The sequence below is a fragment of the Temnothorax americanus genome, unplaced genomic scaffold (assembly GCF_048541705.1).
Source record: "Temnothorax americanus isolate GAGA-0224 unplaced genomic scaffold, ASM4854170v1 Scaffold2, whole genome shotgun sequence".
Taxonomy (NCBI): domain Eukaryota; kingdom Metazoa; phylum Arthropoda; class Insecta; order Hymenoptera; family Formicidae; genus Temnothorax; species Temnothorax americanus.
This window is the reverse complement of record NW_027509338.1, coordinates 6,538,978-6,561,715: the sequence shown is the minus strand read 5'-3', so window position 1 is coordinate 6,561,715 and position 22,738 is coordinate 6,538,978. Positions and strand designations below refer to the sequence as shown.

The following is a 22,738-nucleotide window of genomic DNA, read 5'->3' as shown; positions in this document are numbered from 1 at the left end:
AGGCTCGGATGAAAATACAGAGAAGTGAGTCGCGTGTATCCCTCACTGCAATCGGAAGGATAATCAGGCTGGAGTATAGCGGAGCTCGAGCGAGTGAAACGTTCCCGGACGTCGGGACGTAAACACGCCGCGAGATACGATTTCCAGAAAATAGCGGTTGCCATGCAGCGGTAACAGAAGTCCGGATAAACGAAAGCGATTTTTCAGCGAAGAACAGCCGCTTGCGGTTTATAATGAATAAAAAACGCCGTCACGTCTCGTTATAGCTTAACCGCCGCGGCACTTCGGGGGTGCCCGAAGTAGCGCTGACGGTTTCTTCTTCAACGGAAACCTGTACAAAGCGAGCGGGAGATTTTTTCCAAAACGAAAAATTCTCGATTTTCACGTGGAATTCGCTACACGTTTCTATCTTGGGAAATCACGAAAAGTAGCCCCGTTTTTTAACGACCACGTTATCCGCGTTCGCTCTAGCGTTTCCGAGAACGGTGCCCGGGGAAGGGCCCTCTCCATCGCGATTTAATTATTCAGCATACGGGAGTTAAGTTAGAGGCGGCCTATCGATCGAATTTTTAACTAGTCCGCCGCATGCATGTAGAATCGGCTTTCTAATCGCGCAATCGTCGTTCTATCGTCGTTCCCTTTACACTTTGATGATTTCCGGCCCACTTCCGGTTGCCCCCCGCCCGTAACATTAGCCGCCGTCCGCCTCGTTCGGCTCGTGTGCAACTATAATGTAAAACCGCGGCCGCGCAATCGATAAAAGCTGCTCGCGAAAATACCCGTGTATAGTAGATCCCGTTCGTTTAAACGGGAACGTTTGCACTCGCGGGAACGTTTCGCTCTCGCGGCGTTTTCCTTCGGTCGTTTAGCGAAGCTGAACAAATATTCGCTCGTACGAGAAAAGTACATCTAGGAATGTGTGACACACAGTATACGTTATATATACACCAGAGATATATATTAAACGGTTTCGTCGACGGTTCTCGGGATTCTAGATTGTTCGTTTCTCTCTCTCTCTCTGCGCTCTCTCTCGCCTCTGCGCATTTCCTCGCGTTTCGCATATTTTTTTCTCTCTATTTCTCTGGAACGGCATCGCGCTGAAAAAGTCCAGGAGAGAACGCAGTTTGCATACAAAGTGCCGTTACGTCACCGCCGTCCGATCGTGTCGAGGCTATAATCCGCGATGTGATTTACCGCGAGAGAGAAATCCGGGTGTAACGAATCGCGATGTTACGGGCGAATTAAGGCTTACAGAAAATTGATTCGGCGTATCCCGAATCAATCGTGGTATCGTATATATTCGCTGATGAACTCTCCCGTTGGAAAACTCTCCCGAACGAAGGAGCTTACGCGCTGCAGCTGCAGCAGCCGCACACGGTACCGGCTTCAAATGCAATATAAATGTAAAACAAATTGTAAAAACTATATAAATAAAGTTCAAGATAAAGTGTAAAACGCTCGCGCGGAAATACGGAATAATTATTTATTTCGACGCGATCGACGACGTCGGCGGCTGTGTTTCACGAACTCCGTAATTACATATCGGATAGTCGATTATCGCGAAGAGTCGACTTTTCGCCGCCTAACTTTAATCATTCATTACCTATATAGCGTAAATGTACTTTAACCCTTAAGATCATGTACGAGATGTAGCTGCGCTGTTCGAGACTGCCCGATTAATCAGGCGCCCTTGAGTAACGCGTCGTGTGTCGCTGCTTAATTAATTGATCGACGCCGCGCGAACGGCTGTACCCGTGTTTAGTTTCAGCCTACGAACATCGCGCCCTTAATACTTGACGGCAAGCGCTTCGTCGAGAATAAACTGCTGGAGGATTTTCTCGCGGCGTATACAATTAAACATTTTAAGGATACGTATCGGTTTCCGATTACACATGTTCGTTTAACGATCTTTATTAGTTAATTATCACTCCTTATTCAGCTTTTCTCCGACCTCTATCGCGTAGGAAAAAAAAATAGGGGGGAAAAAAAAGCTAACACGACGATTTACGCGAGGGCAGTTTGCAATTAATCATAGCGCTATTAGGTATACGCTAATAACACTGACTATCGAACATTATTACGTCACACTCATTAATTCTAAAGAGATCGCAATTTAGATGTAGGTAGATGTAGATGTAGATACGACATCGATATATCGAATCAACAGTAGTTTTCTTAAAGGTAACGCGATTAGATGTTAAGTGTAGGTCTCTCTCTCTCTCTTTCTCTCGTGTTTTTTTTCCCCCTATCCGTCCGTGTGCCTCGGTGTGCAACCGAGACCGGACATAATTGCGCGTCATGACAGAAACGCGTGATTGATCGCTATTGAATGAGAAACGATCGCATATCTCTCGCCCGATATATTTAATCACGACGTATCTTCTTCTCCCTCATTTTTCATTCGCAACAACGTCGAAACTCGCAACCTCTCTGAACTCAAAGAATGTTCACGCGCTCTCGCTCGACAAGGGATCCCCAAGTTCGCGTATAATTTTCGTGATTTTACATATATTAGCGCGCACTTCCTAAAAATTATTACAGAGCTACGAACGAGTTTTTTGATAACACAGTGTGCGAGATCGCGGCGAGTTCCATCGATCACGAAGGAAAAAAAAAGGAGGAGAAAAGAATTAACGCTCGCGGCCCCACGAATTCGACGCCATTGTGGCAGAAAAAGGGGCCGCGGGGCCCGACCTCGCCATACTTCTGGCGAGTCTTCTCGCATTGGAGAACGCAGAAACTCGGTCCCCTCGGGCGGCTAATGCGATCGCTCGCCGTTTTCTCTCTTTCTCTCTTTGTTCCTCTCTTTCATTTTCTCCTCTCCCTCTCTCGATACATCCGATACTGTGACAAGGTGAGCGCTGATTAATCGATGCTTGCTAATCATACTTTGAGCGCGGAGGTCGCTTGCGAAACCCGCGCGCGTTCACGTATCCTACAGGTGCGCTACATTTACGCGTCCTACGAGCGAGTCGGGATCCTGCGGTCGAAGGACGAGCGAGATAACTCGAGCGAGATTTTCACACGGTTCTTCATTTTATGATCTTCTCTCGCCGGGATCTCTTTATCGGACCGCTGTCGGGTCTCTCGATTCTCCGATCTTTGATCGCGAATTATTTACGAAGATTGGCTTGCAAGCCGATCCGGATTGAACGTATGTACCAGTTTCTCGCGGCGCGCTTCGCGAGAAACAATCGGCTGATGCCGGAACGACGGGTGAATGGAATCGAAGGGCGAACATGTGTGTGTGTGTGTGTGTGTGCGTGCGTGTGTAAGATCAGACGCTCGGGTTTCCTCTACGGAGAAAGCGTAATGATGGCGCGGAAAATGAACTGTTTCTCAACGATTATAGAGCAAGATGAGGAGCGAGCCGCTAGCCGTAAACTTAAAAGTTCGATCAATCTCTCGATTCAATTCACCTGTCGTACCCGTAGTAATGAGCCTAGCGCTATGATTGCGTTGAAACGACCTGATAGAATCGTATAGAATCGGCCAAGATATATCTCCTGCGTGATCGCGTGATATACGGTTGATATATATGCTGGATCGCGCGTTCACTTATAATGCTACGTCAAGCCGCTTTAAACTTATTTACATAAAGTATTCTCGCTACACACATTTGCATATAATATTTAATTAGTAATACTGACAATCTAACTCCACATGCAACTCGAACAAATATGAGATCCTCAATTCTAAACTAAGTCGGCAAATTATTTTAGTCGCTGCAATTCACGCTCGACGAACGCAAATTTTTACATAATAATTACTCAACAATACAGATTTTGATACTTTTTTCGATTTCTATTTCGAAACGATCGGTTTCCTCTCAGCAATACATTCTTCAATTAAAAGAGTTTACGAACGATAACAGCATAAATCGAAAAATGTTATTTTAAGAAAGCGATTTGGAGACGTAAACAGCTTTAACGCGAGGTTGTAAATCAAGTATAAGATTTACGTGGAATACATAATCTGCTGTGGAATATGTACGATTTTTAGCGATCAAATCGATATTATCGTGATCGGTTACAACAGATACTAAAGTTTTGGATTTTATCCTGTTCTCGCGTTCGTTTTCTCTGTCTCTCAGGCGAAGACAAATGACGTGAACGCAACAGCGTCAACTATCACGATACTAATTAATGTTTCCTGGTTTTCACCACGAGCGAGACAAGCCTTCGTCTCCGTGGAACATCCGTTCTCGAGTGACGCTGTTGCATTCGAATAAGGATGCACGAGCGGGCGAAGGCTGGATAATTAACGTCGAAGGTGTTTCGACGCTGTCGCACGCTCGCGCGTTTATACTCGTCGAAGGAACGACCCGTTTCATCTTCTGGACGAAACCAGATTCGTTTTCCGATAGTTCATCATTCGGACAATAAGCCCGCTTATCAGCTGCATGATGGCGATCGATATTCGCGACTGATTACAGTAATCCGGGACACGTGAAAAGAAGCATATCAATTAATACATCAAGGCTTAACCGTGTCAGCTAAAACGGTGTCCAATTACTTCATAATGTACATACGTCGTGCTGAAAGAAATGTCGAAAATGGACAAGAATAATTATCCATGGAAAACGAATTTGTGATTCTCGGTCGCTCCATTCAGATGTTATTCTTGGAGAATTATTCGGAAAATATATATTTCATCGGGGATTCTCTTTCGCGAGGTCTCCGAAGTTAAGAGTATCGAGGAAAGTTGTTCATATACGGAAATTATAATGTATTAGCATAATAGAAGAGAACGTAAAATCACAAATACATATATACACATACAGGCACACATACGCGCGCATAAGGAAATCCAAACGCTAAAAATATTTCTTGAAACGATAAATAGTCTTCGGTCGATCAGCGATGTACTTCTGACGTTTTACTTCAGAAAGTTGCTCTTACAGTTAAGTCGCCCTTGGCGTTCTTTGGCACTTAGGGTCTTCCGGATTTCGAACTTGTCGTCGTTTGATCACTATCGTTTTACTCGCTATCTGCTATATCCGCTAGTGCAGATACTTCCTCGGCTCTCATCGTTCTATCGCATTTCTCACGTGAACGTTTTCGCGAAAATAGCTGCGATGGCTAATCGATTTTCATATCGGAATGATTTCCACGGTGCGAGCTTTTTCGTACCATATAGAGAGAGTCGCTTTATATTGAAAAAGTATAAGATACACGCCATCCTTCGTTTCCTTTTTCTCGCTTTGCCGTGCTTATATTCGTCTTACGAGAACACGCGGAAAGTTTTCCTATAGGAAATTATCGCTAAATTCCTACGTCCCCCGATAGAATATACGCGTATTATATATATTTATCTGTTTATTTTAATTTATTTTATACTTATTTTATACTTAAGGGTAATAATACTTACGAGCTACGAATATCGTACAACTATTTAAATCCGTGAAAAAAGTATCTAGCTGCCGTGTCCAGCCCCACGGCTTCTATTATAATCTCTCTCTTTCTCTATCTCGCTCTTCTGGCTTCTGCCCCATTTTCTACTGCTTTCCATCGTGTGAGAGTGTGCTTGTGTCTGTGCGTGCGTGTGTATCGTATATATGCACTTCGTGTTCTGTCATTTTCTGTCTACACAGAGACTCGTATATCTCGACATGTATAGCTATAAGATACATCCTGAGGATTAAAAAGCGCTGAGACAGGTGCTGTTTGATCAGTCCAGGAACTCCAAACACGACACTGTCGATCGACTGAAGAGAAAACTGCATACAGGGTCTCTTAGAGAGAGTGCTCGTTTTTTTTTCTAATAACTCACACGCGCAAGTGGCGAAGTAACTAAACTCGATAAAATATATACAGAAGATGGATTTCTCCTTTGGCGGACATTTGTGGATTCGAGTCTACGGCGCGGAATAAGTGATATCACAACAAATTATGGTAAACTGAGCGACTGCGGATAGACTATGATAGATCGCAGCGCTACGTGTCGTCGAACGCTTCTCGAATTTTTTTCTTTTATTTTCCGTCTTTGTAATAGAATTCCAAAGTCCTCAATCCCGCGGGTTTAATCCCACGTAAATCGATATCGCGCAGGTCGCGCGAGATCGTTTTACATCCCCGCGACTCCGCGGAGTTCAGCCAGGAGTCACACCGGCATCGGCACCGTTCTCTCTTCAGCCGACCTGTCCGATTGATTTATATATTTTGATTTCGTAACGACACAACAGGTATATGCGAGTGTGCGAGATTGATACAGGCGGGTAGGCAGATAGATATGGGTACGTAGGTGGACACAAAACACAGACACGGTACGAATATTATACAAGGGACACACATCTCTCTTCTCGCAGCAGTATAGAACAACGTTCGTCATGTCGCGAAAGTCGCGCGGCGCGACTGACCTCTGTCGATTTCTCAAAATTGTGGGGAAAATAACTTCCTTAAATTACAAAATTAAGCATCGAAGTACCTTTAATATCACGCGCATACGAAATGCTTTTATCTTTTTAAAAACACAATCCTGGTATATAAATTTTTTTTATAATTTCTGGCACGTTATACGTGAAAAAGTTGATAAAGTAATTCCTTTGATCGATCTAACAATCAAGTGGCGATTAAGCGAGTAACTTTCAAGCACTTACGAACATTGTCAAAAGGGAGAATAATAAGACTTTCAATTTCCGGCGGAAAATATTTGCAGCAATTTTCTTTACCTTTATCTTCCCGCATCAACTGAGAGAGATTCGATAGATTTGGCTCAATAACGCCGAAGGTATATTACATGTATTCATAATACTCGCATGTTTGCCCTCGCATGTCTAACGGTAAAGTACACGCCCTACGGCGTAAAAATGTATGCGTCCCTTAAACGTTTACTTTAGAATATAAAATCGAATATGCCTGTTTTTACATCGTAATACGAGGGTCTTGCCGGAACGACGCAAAATAGATTTTCCAGCGCATTCCCATATAAATATATAATGTATACGTGCAATATTCACGCGAAATGCATCGTTACACTCACATACTCAACCTTGCACGCGGCCGTTCTAAACTAAACGATCACTTTCATCCGACGATTCTCTCCTTCTCGACGCCTCCTCCACCGAGGTGAAAAATATAACTCGCTTAATTTTGTCCACCGCCGCTCTCTCGCCCTCTCATGCATTCCACCGGCGCAGTTACACCGCAGATAATTAAGTTTCAAGAGGTATATATAAATGTACGCAAGAGTAGGAAGGATGAAAAACGCGTTTCCTTGGCCATTGATACTTAATTATTTCTCCTTTATCTCACTTTTAGACGATAACGACAGGATAACATGTACAACGTACGAAATACTGGTTCCTTTTTTTTGTTAGCTCGATTTTTGTTCCTCCGTTCAATCATACCCTTTCGTGTTCCCTTATCTATGTTTTTTTTTTTTTTTTCAAGTAGCCTAATCACCTTAATCTTTGCATGTAGAAACACAGAGCGTAATCGTAAAGAGCTGAACAAATGCTATATGCTGGAGGATAAACTAGAGGATTTTAACAACTACACGAAGCATTCTCGTCATTATATACATATTATTTACGAAATGAAAGCAAGAATGAATTTTTAAATTAGATAACATCCAAGGCGTTGCGCATTCTGCTATCGTTTGCTCGAAAACGTGGGTTCGTCGAGTCATTGAAAATCGAAAGTTAGTATCGCATGACTCAATTTACAGAAATTAAATTTATTATTAAGTCTTGAAAATTATATGATACAATATATATATTACGCTATAAAATATCAAAAATTAATTGCTCATGCAATTAAATTAAGATCGGTCTGTACAATTTTAAAAATATCATTTATGAAGTATTATCAAAGAGAATATATATAAAAATGATATTAAAAAGATTAAAGATCTTAAAAACTATCAGTATTGCTTCTATATAACTTATCGAGACATAAACATGAAAAAGAACATTTCGAAGAAGCACTTAAAAAAAGTTGCTTCGCGAATATTTATCGTGTTCCATTTTAAAGATATCATCACGGTTATCAACATTATCGTCAAGTTACAAAAAGATTATATTCGATATAAAACACACCGATATAACAAACGGAAATTAATAGATAAGCGCATCCGTGACTAGCATTACTGTAAATATTACATGGCTAATCTAACTTACTGCTCATTAATTTTCTTCAAGGATAACTGGCATTCCGTTGCCAATTGAATTATACAACGCGACAAATAGCTCGATGTACTTAATAATGACTCGAGGAAATCGGAAAGGAAGAACGTAGCGCGCTACAGTTAGACACACCGATAGACACACAGAAGAAGAACACCGCCGTCCACATCCGGCTTAAATAACAACGTGCACAGCGTCTTTTTATTCAGTAGCTTTTTTATTGTTTTAATTATAAAGAAGTAACAAAGAGAATAATAATTTTATAATATTGCCATACACTCTTTCACGCTCGCACTTACTCTCGCATTCTATCACTCTCTCTCTCTCTCTCGCTTTTTCTCTCTCTCACTTTCTCATATATATATCTATATTTTATATATATGTCAATGTTATATATTCAATAGATATACTCATTCACACACATATTTAAATATCGTGGCAAATATATAGATAAAGTTCTCGTCTACCACTCGCACGTCGTAGACAGCGACCCTGCGAAGACGCGTCTCTCTACGTCGTTTCCATATTTACCGATCGGCCATTCGCAATGCACCCCATCGTCCCCATCGGAAAACTTTCGAAGAACACCTCGTAGAATCTCTCACGCCTCCCGGTGAGCGATGGGAGGAATAACGAACTCGCTCGGAAAGTTTTCGCGCGGAACGTCGTCGGAGCTGAGCGAAGTCTCACCGTTCCTCGGCATTGTCGTTCTTTCGCCGGATCGATCAATATTGTCACCCAAACAGCTTTATTTTTTTTAATTTCTATTATGTAATCGTGTGCAAGGAAACCATAGACAGTTTCGTCTCTTTATGCTCTATTATTTATTGTTTTCGCAGAAGTAATTTATTGAGCGGAAGTTAGAGATTCATTGGATCTTGCTTAAGTTCGAAGTTGTAAACAGGAAAACAGTCCTGTTCGTCCAGCTCCGCCGAGGGACGACGATTCTAGTTTCTAGGTGAGAATCCGCTATACTGAACAGTTGCCGGAAGTATCCGGTACTCCAACACTCCGCACAGACGCTATTAGTAACTCGAAATCGCCGTGACTAACCACACACATCGGTGACGAGGACGAGTCGAGAATCGAGGAAAGCCTGAAGCTATACCTTCGAACTTTGCTGGATAAAAGCCTCAAATTGCTGTGTCGTTATCGGGAATTTTATGCGAGAGAGAGCTACCTGTTTGAAACAAGAGTCTCGTGTAAAAGTATACTAAACATCTATATTTTATCCATCCTTCGTGCCTAACTGTCTAAACATCTATTTACTCTTTTCAGAAAAGGTTTTCAGAAAAGGGATTTCAATAAAAGTCTTCCCGTAATATATAATTTCGCTATTAAAATTTATAAAGCTAAATTTGCTATTAAAATTTATAAAGACTTCTGAATTAATGGTAATAACACATGTAGCACGCCACTGATGAGAAAAGTGGAACGAACGCATCTATGATATCTTTATCAAATTTTGTCGCTATACATAATTTCGCAAGTATTTTTATTAGCCAGTATTTTTGCAATAATTCGAAAAATCTGTCTCGCTCGTACTATCCGCTTGTCGATCGCGGATATACATATATATATATTTCTATATTAGCCAACATTATCATCTTTATTCAAAGTTTCCTGATTTATACATCTCCATATAGCTTGATGTAAGTGTGAAACTCCTTACGCGACTTTGGTTATTTCCTTTTATAGCGATCACACACATCGTCGCGGGCGGAGGGACTCGCGCGTTAATTAATGCCCGCGATTTCCGCGTAAATTAATTAAAAGTCCGCGTCCATTTCAACGGAAGAACACACCGTGTAATTAGCGCGTGGAAATTTACGGCCGGGCGTAAGCTCGCGTTAAGGGCACGCTAAAATGAGCGAACGGAACGAGCGAAGCGACGTGCAACATCCGCGCTAACGGTTTATCGATTTACCAGGCGGCGCGGCGGCGGCGGCTTTAGCGAACGCGATATTACTGTTTTCAATAATTAATGTTTAACGCGCGTCGCAAAATCGCCAAGTTTCATATTCGCCAGGAAAATTTCATCGCGGCGCACAAAGCGCATCGCGATTTTCAGCGCGAAGTGCCCTCGTCCTAAATCGTCCCGATGTTTCAGCGACGAGTTTTCCGATTACCGCGCTCCGATATTGAATTCCCATTGAAAACATCTCGTACTTCCAGCCGAATTAAATTTTCTTTCAACCTATGTAATGTATATAAAACACTATATTCGCACATCGATATCTAGAATATATTTTCTGAACAATTGTATAAATAGTTAATTTGTCGCTCGGTTATAGCAATCGCCATCGCGGGTGTGGAGCCCTCCAGCTTTCCCCTAAATTTCTCGCGTTCTCCTCGCCACGCTCAACTAATAGAAAACTCGACAACGTTGAACTATATCGAGAATTATTATACCTAGACTATAAAATTCCAACAACTAATTGGGCGCCCCCTCTAGCCAAAAAACTAATGTGTACTAATACCAGGCGCCCTGCCCTTCACCTCACCGTCGACCATCGTCCTGGATCTCGCCCTTTTAGATCGCCGTCGATCTCTTTTCGTTTTCTCTCGATCCCTCGACGCCGTTCGACCGATCGGTTTCCGCGGTTTCGAGTCTTAAAGACTTATCGTATGCCCCTAATTTGTCTAAGGATAAAGAATTTTGCCGTACGAATTTTAGACTATCGCTAAACAAACCTTTATTTATGCTCTTTCCAAATTATCTCTGATCTTGATAATTAAAGACTAATGAAGTGCAAACGATCTCCCGTCTAGCGCGGAGATCTCCAGTCTCGTGTTCATATGCCTTGAAAGGAAATCGTGACACGTGCCGCCCGTTTTCCTGTTACCCTTCGACGATCTCATCGATCGGGATCATCGCTCGATCGCCAAATTACAGCTTTTAGACTCGATTAAAGAATCGTGGGAGACTTCGAGGGATTCGCTCGACCAACGACGCGACGGCGACGTCGAAGGACGACGAGAGATCGACCGACGATGGTTTTGATCCAAAACAATCGAATCGAACGGCAACCACCCTCGTCCACCGTGCTTGCATGAGAAAACTAAGAAAGAATTTTCACGAAAAATATACATCGTAATCTCTCTTTCTCTCTCGCTCTCATTTTCTCGTTGGCTCTTGTTCTCTCTGTCTCTCTCGCACTCTCTTTCACACAGGCACGCACGCTCAAACGCGAGAATCAAAGATCTCCCGTTGCTAGCTTTCTTTGGCTCTCCTCTCGTTTTCCCATGCGCGTGAAACGAAATTTCTTGAAACTTCTCGACGGATCTCTTCCAAGCAGATTCTAAAAGCCGACTCAAGGATGGAGGCGAATTACAGCGAAACGACGACACGCGAATCGCCGCGCGTACGCGCGTTTTTTGATTATTAATACTTCAGCGGAGAGACTTATATATCTTGCCGGTCGTGATGGGTTCCATCGAGAGAATCGCACGGCGACGTATCGCGCTATCGGCCGTAGCGAGAATCGCGACAGGCGCTCGCTCGCTCGCAGGGGAATACAAAATCGATTAGGGGGTTTATTTCGTTATGAGATACGAGACAATTATCTGTCATAATTACTCAGACTCCGTTGCGGCTTGAATGGCGGTTAATTTACATAAGGCCGATAGCATCTTACACGCCGCGAGGGTGCCCGCGCGCGAGGCGCTCCGTGGCCCCGACCGGCGAGGAACGATAAATCTTTCTCCATGTGCGCGAACACGGAATCCAACCCCCGACCGCGGATACGTGCCGTATATGGAGCATTGGTGTCTCGGGGATGTACCAATTCTCGACGCGGCTAAATATTTCAGTGATCAAAATTACACACCGAAAATAATTTTGGGCTCTCCGTTATTATCGTGAAAAGTATCTCGTCTAGCCGGTGCTGAAAACCCTTTCCAACTCGTGTTTGGTTTCGTACTTTCGTATGTTCGGAACATTACGCTGGAAAATAAATCGGTAATGTAATTATACGCTGTGATACATATAAATAATGTTCGGGTGAATATTGCGATAAGGATCTATATTAGCGAGAGTATGGAAAGGGTTAAAATATTATCCAAAGCCGCGGTCGAGGGTAACTGGAATTCAGCACGTAACTTTCTCAGTTACTTGCTGTCCGATCGTGTCTGCTTGATCTTTGAGAAAAATAATATCTGGCACGCTATTATACTAACAATAAGTTGCTTTGCGAGGTCACCAACGATCGCGAGCGAACGGCCCGAGATCGGCGCCGGCCGTGGCCGCACTTTCTTTGGAGTTGCGTTGCACTGTGTCCGTTGGGTTGAAATCATACAGTTAAAGCTCGCATCCCGGCGACACGTAAAGAGTAAGACTGGTACAGAAAGAACGGTGAATTAATATTTGTAAGGTAATGTAATAATGAACAAAAAGCACTGACAAGCTGCAAAATACATACAGAGAGGTTACAAGTAATCGGGAACAATCGCAATCTTCGGGGCTGGCGTGTCGTATTAAATTAAACTTTGCGCCGTGTGTCTGTCTGTCTATGTGTGTATGCACATTTGTGTGCACTCGTTTTATAGTTTTACAAACGTTGCATACGCGCCGTACGCGATTTTCTGGTAGTCGTTCGGATAATAAATCTTCTTGGCGCCGCTCTCGATCAACGAAAGGACTGTCAGCGACTGATTAAGTATCGTCAGTGTTAATTAATGCGTCACGAGGATTTTTTGTTTTCTTTTCCCTTCCTTTCATCATGAACGTTCTCTCGTCTCCGATGCATTCTCTCGCTCCCTTTCTCTCCCTCTCTCTCGCTCGGTCTTTCTTTCTCGCTCTCTCTCTCTCTCTCTCTCTCTCTCTTTCTTACTCTCAACTCTCTTGATTTCTCGCCGTGCGCATAACACTGTTCCGCGACTCTCTTTTGTATGCTTTCGTTATTTATATATGTATATATATAAAAATACAAAAAATAATTTACAAAATGATATTATAAGTTATATTACACGCGAGTTTCGATATTCAATATTTCGTGTCGGAGCCCCTTGTAAAGTCGCTCGACAAATTTCAAGAAACGCTTCATTGTCGCTTCGTCACACTGTTAAACAAAATATAATGTAGCGGTATATGTATATATATATATAATCGATATTTATATATATATATATAGGTATGTATAATATGTATAATATATATATCTATGTATATGCACGTGTGTCTATCTATGTATATTCACGGGCCGTAAGAAACAGAGAAACAAATTCATTATTAACAGGCTAATGTAGTTATCAAACCACTGTATTATTAACAAAAATATATATTATATATATATATATAATATGGTAGTATATATATTTATATATATTATTTCTCTCTGACGCGCGACACGCGCACGCCGGTATATATAATGAAATATCATACAAAAACAACAATAACAAACTATATCAAAAGAAGGATTGAACGATAATCTTATAAGCGAGCTACAATTATAATATTCATATATATGTATATATATAGGTAATATCGACGACGCGTCGTCGTCGATGTTGCGTTTTCGTACAAAAATAAAGGAACAAAATCTAACGAGCCGACAGAAAATACATCTCATAATGTAAAAAACAGAAAAAAATAAACGGACGAAGAAAAAAGAAAAGAAACAAGGTAAGGTGAGAAAAGACCTATATACAGATATATATATATATATAGGCGCGCAGTGTGTCTGTCTCTTTTTCTTTTTCGTCTAAGAGGTGAAGATAATAATCATAATCGTAATAGTAATAATCGTAAGTATACGATCTATACATAACAATCATAGGCGTGCAAAAATCATTCGAAAGGATCTCCATTTTTCCCATTTTGCACCCAGGAAAAAAGTAACTAAGGCGAACGAACGTGTCCTCACACTCCCATACACATGCACGCGCTACCACGTAATTAATCCATACAGCCAATCGCTCCGTCTTGCACGCATATATCTTTCTCTCTCTCTCTCTCTCTCTCTTTCTCTCCCATACTCGCGAGTTTTCTTCTCTCTATACAAATGGCGTGGGTTGGGGGGCTTTGGAGTAGGGGCAATTAACAGTTACATTTAGGATTCACTTACACGTAGTGTGACGTAGTTTTTTTTTCGACACCGAGAGTGTAACTTGGGCGGGGTACAAAAAGATCTCGCAGAAACTCTTCCGCTTTCCCGAGGGGAGCGGCCAAAGACGGGTGCCCGTCGCTCGTTTCCGCTCCGGCACGTGATCCGCCACGACGAGAGACAGTCTCCTCCTTTCCCCCGAATGTTTACGTTCTCGCTCCATTCCTCTCGATTCTCGCGAGCTGCGGCCGAGCCGGAAGCGAGCGATCGCGTCGATGAAAGACGCCGCCGAGAGTCTACCGGAAGACACCGAAAAAATCGGAGGACCATTATTTTAGCCGATGGTTCTCCCGAGGATTTCTGTTTCTCGAGGTGATCCTCCTCATATTTCACCGTTTTAACGTTCTGTCTCAGCGTTCCCTCAGAGATTCTCTGCGAAGCTGCTTTCATCGTCGCACCCTTCTTCATCCTCACGCGCGCGCGATATCGCGCGCATTAAAGGTGTGTGTATGCATATAATATATATAATATATATATAATTATATGTATATAGTTTACATTCAGCAAGTAGTTAAAGTATTGAAAAATATATATGTAATTAATTACAAATCTAATTATCATCCTCTTGTTAATTCATTTTACTTGGTAGAATAATCGATAGTTTCTTTTTTTGGATCTCTCTTTGTGTACTTTGTGTGTCTAATGTGTGTGTGTGTGTGTGTGCTTATGTGCAGTGTTTCATGTGTATCCATGTGATATCTCCATGCGCGTTCAGTAGTATCGAAAAACACGCCATTTTTTCTCTTCTCTCTTTCGTTCAGGATGATTCCGATGGAAGGAGGACCGATTCAATTCTCGCGATGGCATTTCTCCGATACTCCTCGACGCGCATTTTACACGATTTTTTCGGGCTTCCCGCTGTCTGCTCTCGTCACATAATATCCATCGTATGTTTCGCCGTTATAAATGTAAGAATATATATTATGTCATTATATTGCAGAGTGTTTGTTTATCGCTACCTTACACGACGTTACCACGGTTATTTGTATTTTTTTTGCCATTTATTTAAAAAACAATATCGATCGCTATAGTTTATAGACACATGATACTTTAAAGACAGATTACCGATTTCATTTTTTTTTCTTATAAATTCTTATGTGTACCCGAGTGACTTCGAACGCATGTGTGTGTATATATGTATGTATGCGCGTGCTTGCACGTGTACACTCTTTTTGACCGTCTGTCTGTGTGTGTTCGTGGACCGCGTGTGTATTTTCTGTCTGAACTCTCCCTTTTAACTTAACGAATTACATTCATTACGGGGGTAATGGAAAACTATGCGTAACTTTTTTTTTCCCCTTTGCTTACAAAGTGTTCATTACAATCGTATCGTAAAACGTATAATATTATATGTTTTTGTGTATCTCAATGTGTATGCTCTATCAGTATTAATTAGATTCGCTTAACTTCTCTTTCTCTCCCTCCCTCACTCTCTATTCTCTTTCACGTTGATTCGCGCCGCTCTATTCGCGCCCCGTTTGCGCACTTTACGCGTTGCGCGCGCGTTTCCTAGTTTTAATATCCCCCTTTTTTATTCTCTTGTCTCTTAGTTTCACTTTTGTTTTGTTTGTTTTAAAGAGTATACATCATGTTTGATTCTTCGCTAATCTGAGCCTCTCGTCTCAAGCCGAGATCCATTTGATTCGCGACTTATTGCATTGAGTTGCCACCCTTTACCGTTCTCTCTCTCTCTCTCTCTCTCTCTCTCTCTCTCTCTCTCTCTCTCTCTCTCTCTCTCTCTCTCTCTCTCGTTCCACCCTCACCGTTTCGCATTTTGCGCTCCGTCTTCTCCTGCCGCCACCTCCTTTCTGTCGCCCCCGCGTACAACGCCATAGAATCCGTCGGAGCGCGAAAACTTTCAGATCGCGTACCTGACCGTAAGTCGTCGGCCAAGTTTTATAAACGCTGCCGCCGACCGGCCGGCCGGCCGATCGCGTTATTCGCATTCGAGTGCCATTCGAAAGTCCGGACGAAACCCGTTTAAAGTCTGCGAAGTTTCCGCGGTCGCAATGATTTCGAAAGTTTCCGTCCATCGGCTTCCTTTCATCGCCTCCTCGACTTCAACCGTCGTCGTCGACGTCGTTGTGCCCTCCGTCCAACTGCCCCGAACTGTCAGCGAGGTGCGACCGCGGGCTGTCGAAACTTTCGCGATCTCGCGTCACGAAGAAAGAATCTCTCTCTTTTCCTTTCTCGCATGCCTATCCGGGATTTCCTCTCTTATGCGAGAGACGTTACTCTCAGATTGCGACGCGAGAAAACACGACCGACGGATTTCCTGACCGGATCTGATTTTCGCCGCCGCGAGGCGTAAAAAAAATCTACGCCGCTTGTATACCCGATCGTGCGCGAGCGATTAGAAAAATTACAAGAATTAACAACGTCGTGCGTGAGTTTTTGACGAGGCACGATCGTACGCTGATGCGGGGCGACGGAAACGAGGGGTATCTGCACGTCGACGCGAAAAAAACAAGATATCGTAAGACAGACTTTAGATTGTTTGCTCACTGACAGAACGCGGTGCGAAACTTGTCTCGATGCACAATGACTCGAGTGCGTATCATAAAAAAAGTCGACATTTATATCAAAAAGAGCTACAAGTCTATTTATAAAATCAATTTTATAAAACCTTATAAAAAGACATGTTAATATTTCAAGTTGACAATTCTTTCCAAGTTCAATATTTTTTACTTTGTAATAATAATCAAATTAAATTTGGAATAAAATTATGATTTCGAAATATTAAAAAAATACATGCAACCATGTGAAATATAAGAAAATCATTGTAAAAGTCATATCGATGAGCGAATGTCGACACGCACTGAGGCTCTATGCTGTAGTTCGTATTTTTTTTCCAGCGGCATTTCCCTCTGTTCCTTCGATCGTCCCTACCTTATTCGCATCACTTTCTCTTTAACAATAGCAGGTACTAGCATAGCTACCACAGTCGTACGTATCGTTATAATAGTTATAATTAGAGTTTAGATATTACTAAAGGGTTCTGTTCTTCATCAGCGTTTTCTCACGTCTACTTTAGTAGTTAGTTCCACGGTTAAAACTTGTTTTCGCACCCCCCGACCCGTCCGGAGACCACCGACCTGTCGACTAAATCTCCGAATGTACGAGTCGACACAACTTGACTAAATTTTCGACTACATGTTTCACTTTGGACCGAGGTATCATATAAAAAACGATTCTTCAACCTCCCGAAATTCGCAACGAGAATCGAAAGTTTCGGCGCGTTAAGCAAGACGCAGGTCCGTTATTTACAACATTAATTTTTAGGTAATCGATCCCGGATTTAAGATCGGATCTCAGAAATTGTGAACTCGCCTCGTTTCTCGCATCGAATCCTTCGATTCGGACGCGTTCCGGGAAGGTCGTCCAACATCGATCCCGCTTCGAACCGGGCCGCGACCGGGTGCGAGGATAATTTACAAAAAGGCCTATACAAAAGTCCGTAAGAAAGAACGACTAAACATACATACCTAGAAATTACACGCTAGACATTTACACGCTACGGCTACAACGACGCGCTACGAGAGTGTCGTGGGAAATTAGTGTCTAAGGATAGGACGCGCGCGCGGACGCGACTGATCGGTAAACGCGGGATCGATGCCGGAGTGTGGTCTCCGGATTGTTCTCGGGCCCTGTAGCCTTGCGTTTTGTCCCACGGTCACAGGATTAACACTTTTGAATACTTTTAGCACCTAGTGTCCGCGGCCCGCGGCTCGCGGCACCTCCGCCGCCGTTACTGTCACGTCGAAAAGTCGCGGGACACTCGTCGGCGAGGCTCGACTTGCGAAGGGGATTAAATACATCGATAATACGCGAACGATAGGAGATTTATCGCAAAGTCAATTTCCGTGAAATGTTTAGTATCGAATTTCGTGCCTCGTATACAAATTTTACTACTCTCCTCTCGAGGATTGGCGTAATTATTAGCTCGAAAATTACGAGGCGTATTATTGAATTAATTCAAGCGCAAGAAACCGAAACAACCGCGCCCAACTAATATTCGGGGATGATTTGGCTTTGAGGCTGCAACACGGATGGAATATACAGAGCATGTTCATTTTAAAACGCGACCCATAATTCTCTTCTTTTGTAGGCGATTTTTGAGTGAGGAAGACGGTTCTGACGTACGAAAGCGGAATTTTCGTTGTAAAGCGTTATCTCGGCATTTATTTACTTTATACTAAAAGTTTATAGTGACATAACATTACGAAGCGAAGCTTCGGTAGCGTTTTACGATGAACACTCTGTAGTTCAGGTCGATTTCTCGTGCCGACTAAAGTTAAATCGCAAATTCTCAAGCCTTTTAGAAAATCAGCATTAAAGTAGATTCCTTAAACGCCGGAAGATAAAATGACTGCTGCTGAAAATTTAGTGCATGTTCTTTAGAATGCATTGAAAGATCGATTTATTTTTGCGACCAAACGAGCCCGTCGCCTCGCCGACAAGGACAATAACGCGCGGCCTTTTAATTACGTAATCACCTAATTAACCTCGTGAACGATAAGCGACGACGTTGCTCCCTCGAAACTATCCCACCCGCCGTTCATCCTGCTTCTGATTGACTCTCGTTATCTTTGTACTTGACTTTTTTCTTTGTTAGCACCGCTAAAGCTCCGCGGACGATTCTGTTTGAGAAAAGATAGGGAAAAGATACTATCAAAAGGGATCGATTACACTACAAATTATCGTTAAGCCACTAATTAATGTTCTCACATTCGAAGTAATTGATCTTAATCGACGAAGATCTCATCAACCGCTTGAAAAACTTGTTCTTGTTTGCGAGCTACTCGCGAGCGGTGCCTACGGCGATCGGGAAATAATTAGAAAGAGTTTCCGGGTTCAAAGTTTAAAAGTATAGGCGGCAAGGAGCGTATTGCCGAGGTTTAACGATTCGAAGAGGTTTCCTCGACAGCTCGGAGGGTCATCGACTCCGGATGTCAAATCGAAAGGTAATATCTCGAAAGGAAATCGATTCCCGATGGTTTTTCTGCGGTGGACGGGCGGGCGGGGACCAGCTCGCAGGCGCAGCCGAGCAAATATCGAGGGGCCTGCAACGATGCCACTTACGTCCCTTGCGAACACACCGGCTGGCTCTTTTTCTATCTCGCCTTCTACTTCTCCTCCTCCCCTTGCATATCACTCGCTGCACTCTCTCTCTCTCTCTCTCTCTCGCTCTCGATTTTCTCCTACATTCTACTGCATTTATTATAAAAATAAAATGTAAAATCGTACCGAGGACGAGTTTTCCAAACGGTATAAAACTGCGAGCTCGTTTCTCTCTTTCTCTACATTATCACTATACTCGCGGAAGGATCGAACCTTCGTTCCTTGATCGCATTGTTCCTTCTCGTTTTATTTACTCGTCTCGTGCGAATGAACGGGCCGTCTGCCGTAGATTTCTCTCGGTTTTTGTAATCTCTCAATTCGACGTAAAGGGTCCTCCGCGCGAAGAAAGCTATTCGCGATCCGATCTTCGATCTCGTTTAAAGAGCTTCGCGCCTTTACGTATTTAGTGCCTGAATAGCTTTCCACGTTGCCTAAGATCGCATAGCCGGCCCGCGATCCTCGCGCGAAACGAAGCGACGCCGCGGCGTCGCCTCGTATCGGCGCCTCGATCGATGGAGAAAAAAGACTTTGGAGAAGACACCTTACCTTTCCGATCTTTTTTTTATCGGTCCACGGGTCTCTCGCTCTCCCGACACCGACGACGGCCCGCTCGAGCACGAGAGTTTGGGGGACAAGTGTGTAGTTCCTACCGTTTCGCGAGAACCCGGTGAAGAGTGAGTGCATCTCGAATATAATACATAGGCTCTACAGATATATATTCATTATTCAATTCTCCGACTATATATATACCAGTGAAAAAATAAATTATTACACGTTGGTAATATCTGTGTGGGTCAATGTCGCGTATATGTGGTTTTCCTCTTCTTCTTTTTTTGTTTCGTTAATACGTACATGAGTGTGTGTGTCTCGTGCATGGGTAATACTCGCGTATGGACGTGTGTGGTGATCTAAGTGTGCCCGCGTGGATTCGTATTCGTATGGCATGTACGGGATGTATATAAGGAAAGATCGGTATAATATGTATATCTCTGTGTGTTTGTGTGTGTGTGTATCCCTATAATGTGTCGAGTATATTTTTACTGTCCCAGATGCGCACTCGACGCGTCGTTCGAATGTCCGCCGGTGTGCTACATGCAGTATACCCTTGCGCATGTGTTTATGTGTACATATATATATATATGTGTGTGTGTATGTGTGTGTGTGTGTGTGTGTGTGTCGTAGGTAGCCACACGATGGCTTCCATCTCGAACGAGCGTCTCGCGCCATCGCCAGTCGAGTCCTTATCGGGTTTTAACACATATACACGCTCTCGTTAGCCATTAGCCGCTTCCTTCCGTCTCCTCTTCTCTCTCTCTCTCTCTCTCTCTCTCTCTCTCTCTCTCTCTCTCTCTCTCTCTCTCTCTCTCTCTCTCTCTCTCTCTCCTCCACGCCTAAAACGTTTCTGCACGCATACGCTACCTCGCAACCAGGCGTACCTTAGAACCAAGCATCGTCTTCACACGCACACACTATGTCGCTCGCTCGCTCGTTCGCTCTCTTTCTTTCTCTCTTTTTTTCTCTTTTTCTCCGTCCTATCACGTTTTCTTTCCTCGTCTCGATCGCTTTCGTGATCGTCATCGGTGCCGATTGTTCGGCGGCTTGTTCGCTCTTTCTCTCTCTCTCTCTTTTTCTCCGCTCTTTTTCTCTATCTCTCCCCCGTTCGTTATAATATATATACAAAGTATCTCTCGGACTCCTTGGATTAGGAAAGATTGAACGAAAGAGCGTTCTCTGAGAAGCGTCTGGATGGGGATTACGGGAGAGGACAAGTTGGGTATCGTCAACCGTAACCGGTGGACTCCGATCGGGAGAGGAGAGATAGAGTGGGACCGACTCGGGGCTGATGGACGTGCGTCTTTAGGAAGCCGGACTCTGGACAACGTCTCGACGACGGAGTCTCAGAGGTGACGGCCTTCTCTCCTTCTTGCCCGCCGCCGGACCAGCAGCACCGAAAACGAGAACGTTATTGTTACCGCCGCCGCGGGACGCGACGGCGGTGCTTTTAACGACTTGATGTGCACGCGCGAGGTATTAGTTGGCCACGAGCAGGTGTTGATATTGGCTGGCCGGATAGGGCGCGACCGAGCCGAGGCCAAAATTGTTGAGGCCCTCGACCAGGGCGTTCTTGTCCTGCTGCTGCGCCGCGACGGCCGCGCCGGTGTTGACGTTGCCGTTGCTCGTCGCGGAGCCGATCGGGCCGAGGTTACCGGCGCCGGCGCTACCGACTCCCTGGGTACCGGCCCCGGCGCCGGTGGTGCCGTTTACAGCGCCGCCGGTACCGGCGCCGGTGCCGTTCATGCTACCGCCGTAGAACTGATGGCCGGCCAGGGTAGTCGGGTCGAGGTACGATGATGGGAATTTGGTACTGGCGTAGAGATCGGCCGGCAGGTAGCCGCCGTGGCTCGCCGACGAGTCGAAGATGTTGCGATGGGGGAATTGCGCGTGGTACGCCGCTGCGGCCGCTGCCGGGCCGTGCTGGAAGAAGTACGCGCTCGGATCCGCGTGTTGCTGCCCGGCACCAGCAACTATGCTGCCGGGCGATAGGCTACGACTGCGCGGCGAGCTCTGCGAGACTGGCAATCCTGCGCCGGCCGCGGTCGCCTGTTGCTGCTGTTGCTGCTGCTGTTGCTGTTGCTGCTGCTGCTGCTGTGGCTGTTGCGGCTGCGGCTGATGCTGCTGTTGCTGCTGATGATGGTGGTGATGGTGAATCTGCTGCTGCATCGCTGCGCGCTGCTTTATATAGTTTGAGAACTCGGTGGGCGACATCCTGAAACCGAGCGGTACCGTGCGGTTCATCAGTGGCTCTGTGTATACACGCGTGTATGTGTGGATCCGGGATTGGTAGATCGTCACGGCCTGGTTAGTATGCGCGTTTTGTTCTGTCGTGCTCGTGTGTGTTTCGAAAAACGGGGGATGACGCGCGCGCTAAAATAAAATCCTATCGGCAATGTACGATAGATCGTACGGTTCGTTACGCGTTGTTCTCTAATTTCGAGCATGCTCAGCTATTTCTACGGTTATTTGCTTGCGAAGCGAACAATCATCCACCTAATGGCGATCCCACTGTTCAATTTGCTTTTTATACCGCGGGAATTGTAAGTGAAGTTAGTTTCTAGCGATGGTAAATGAAGATATACCTGAGACAATTGCAAGCAGCATTCCACGAATACACATACAGAATGTGTTATCTAGGAAACTCGAGAAGCGTAATATCGAAAGAATATAAACGATCAGTTGTCGCAACATTTTTTTTTTAAATGAATAATACTGCGTGTAATTTGTTAAATAAATTACCGTACCATTTTTTCAATGTGACACTTCTCGAGTAGCAACAAAATTTAACTATTTTGCATACAATTATGTTTATAAGTGAAAGAAATAATTACTT

General features: G+C 43.9%; 1 protein-coding gene across 2 annotated transcripts in view; it reads right to left on the bottom strand.

Annotated features, from left to right (window-relative positions):
- Window positions 1-366: 366 nt before the first annotated feature.
- The window catches only part of LOC143896975 (uncharacterized), an 82,694-nt gene continuing 60,322 nt past the window's right edge, over window positions 367-22,738 (bottom strand). For both annotated transcript variants that reach the window (XM_077405205.1, XM_077405204.1), the window contains one exon: window positions 367-22,117. In XM_077405205.1, the coding sequence (XP_077261331.1) occupies window positions 21,382-22,117 (736 nt within the window). In that variant the 3' untranslated portion in view covers window positions 367-21,381. The remainder of the gene's footprint in view (window positions 22,118-22,738) is intronic.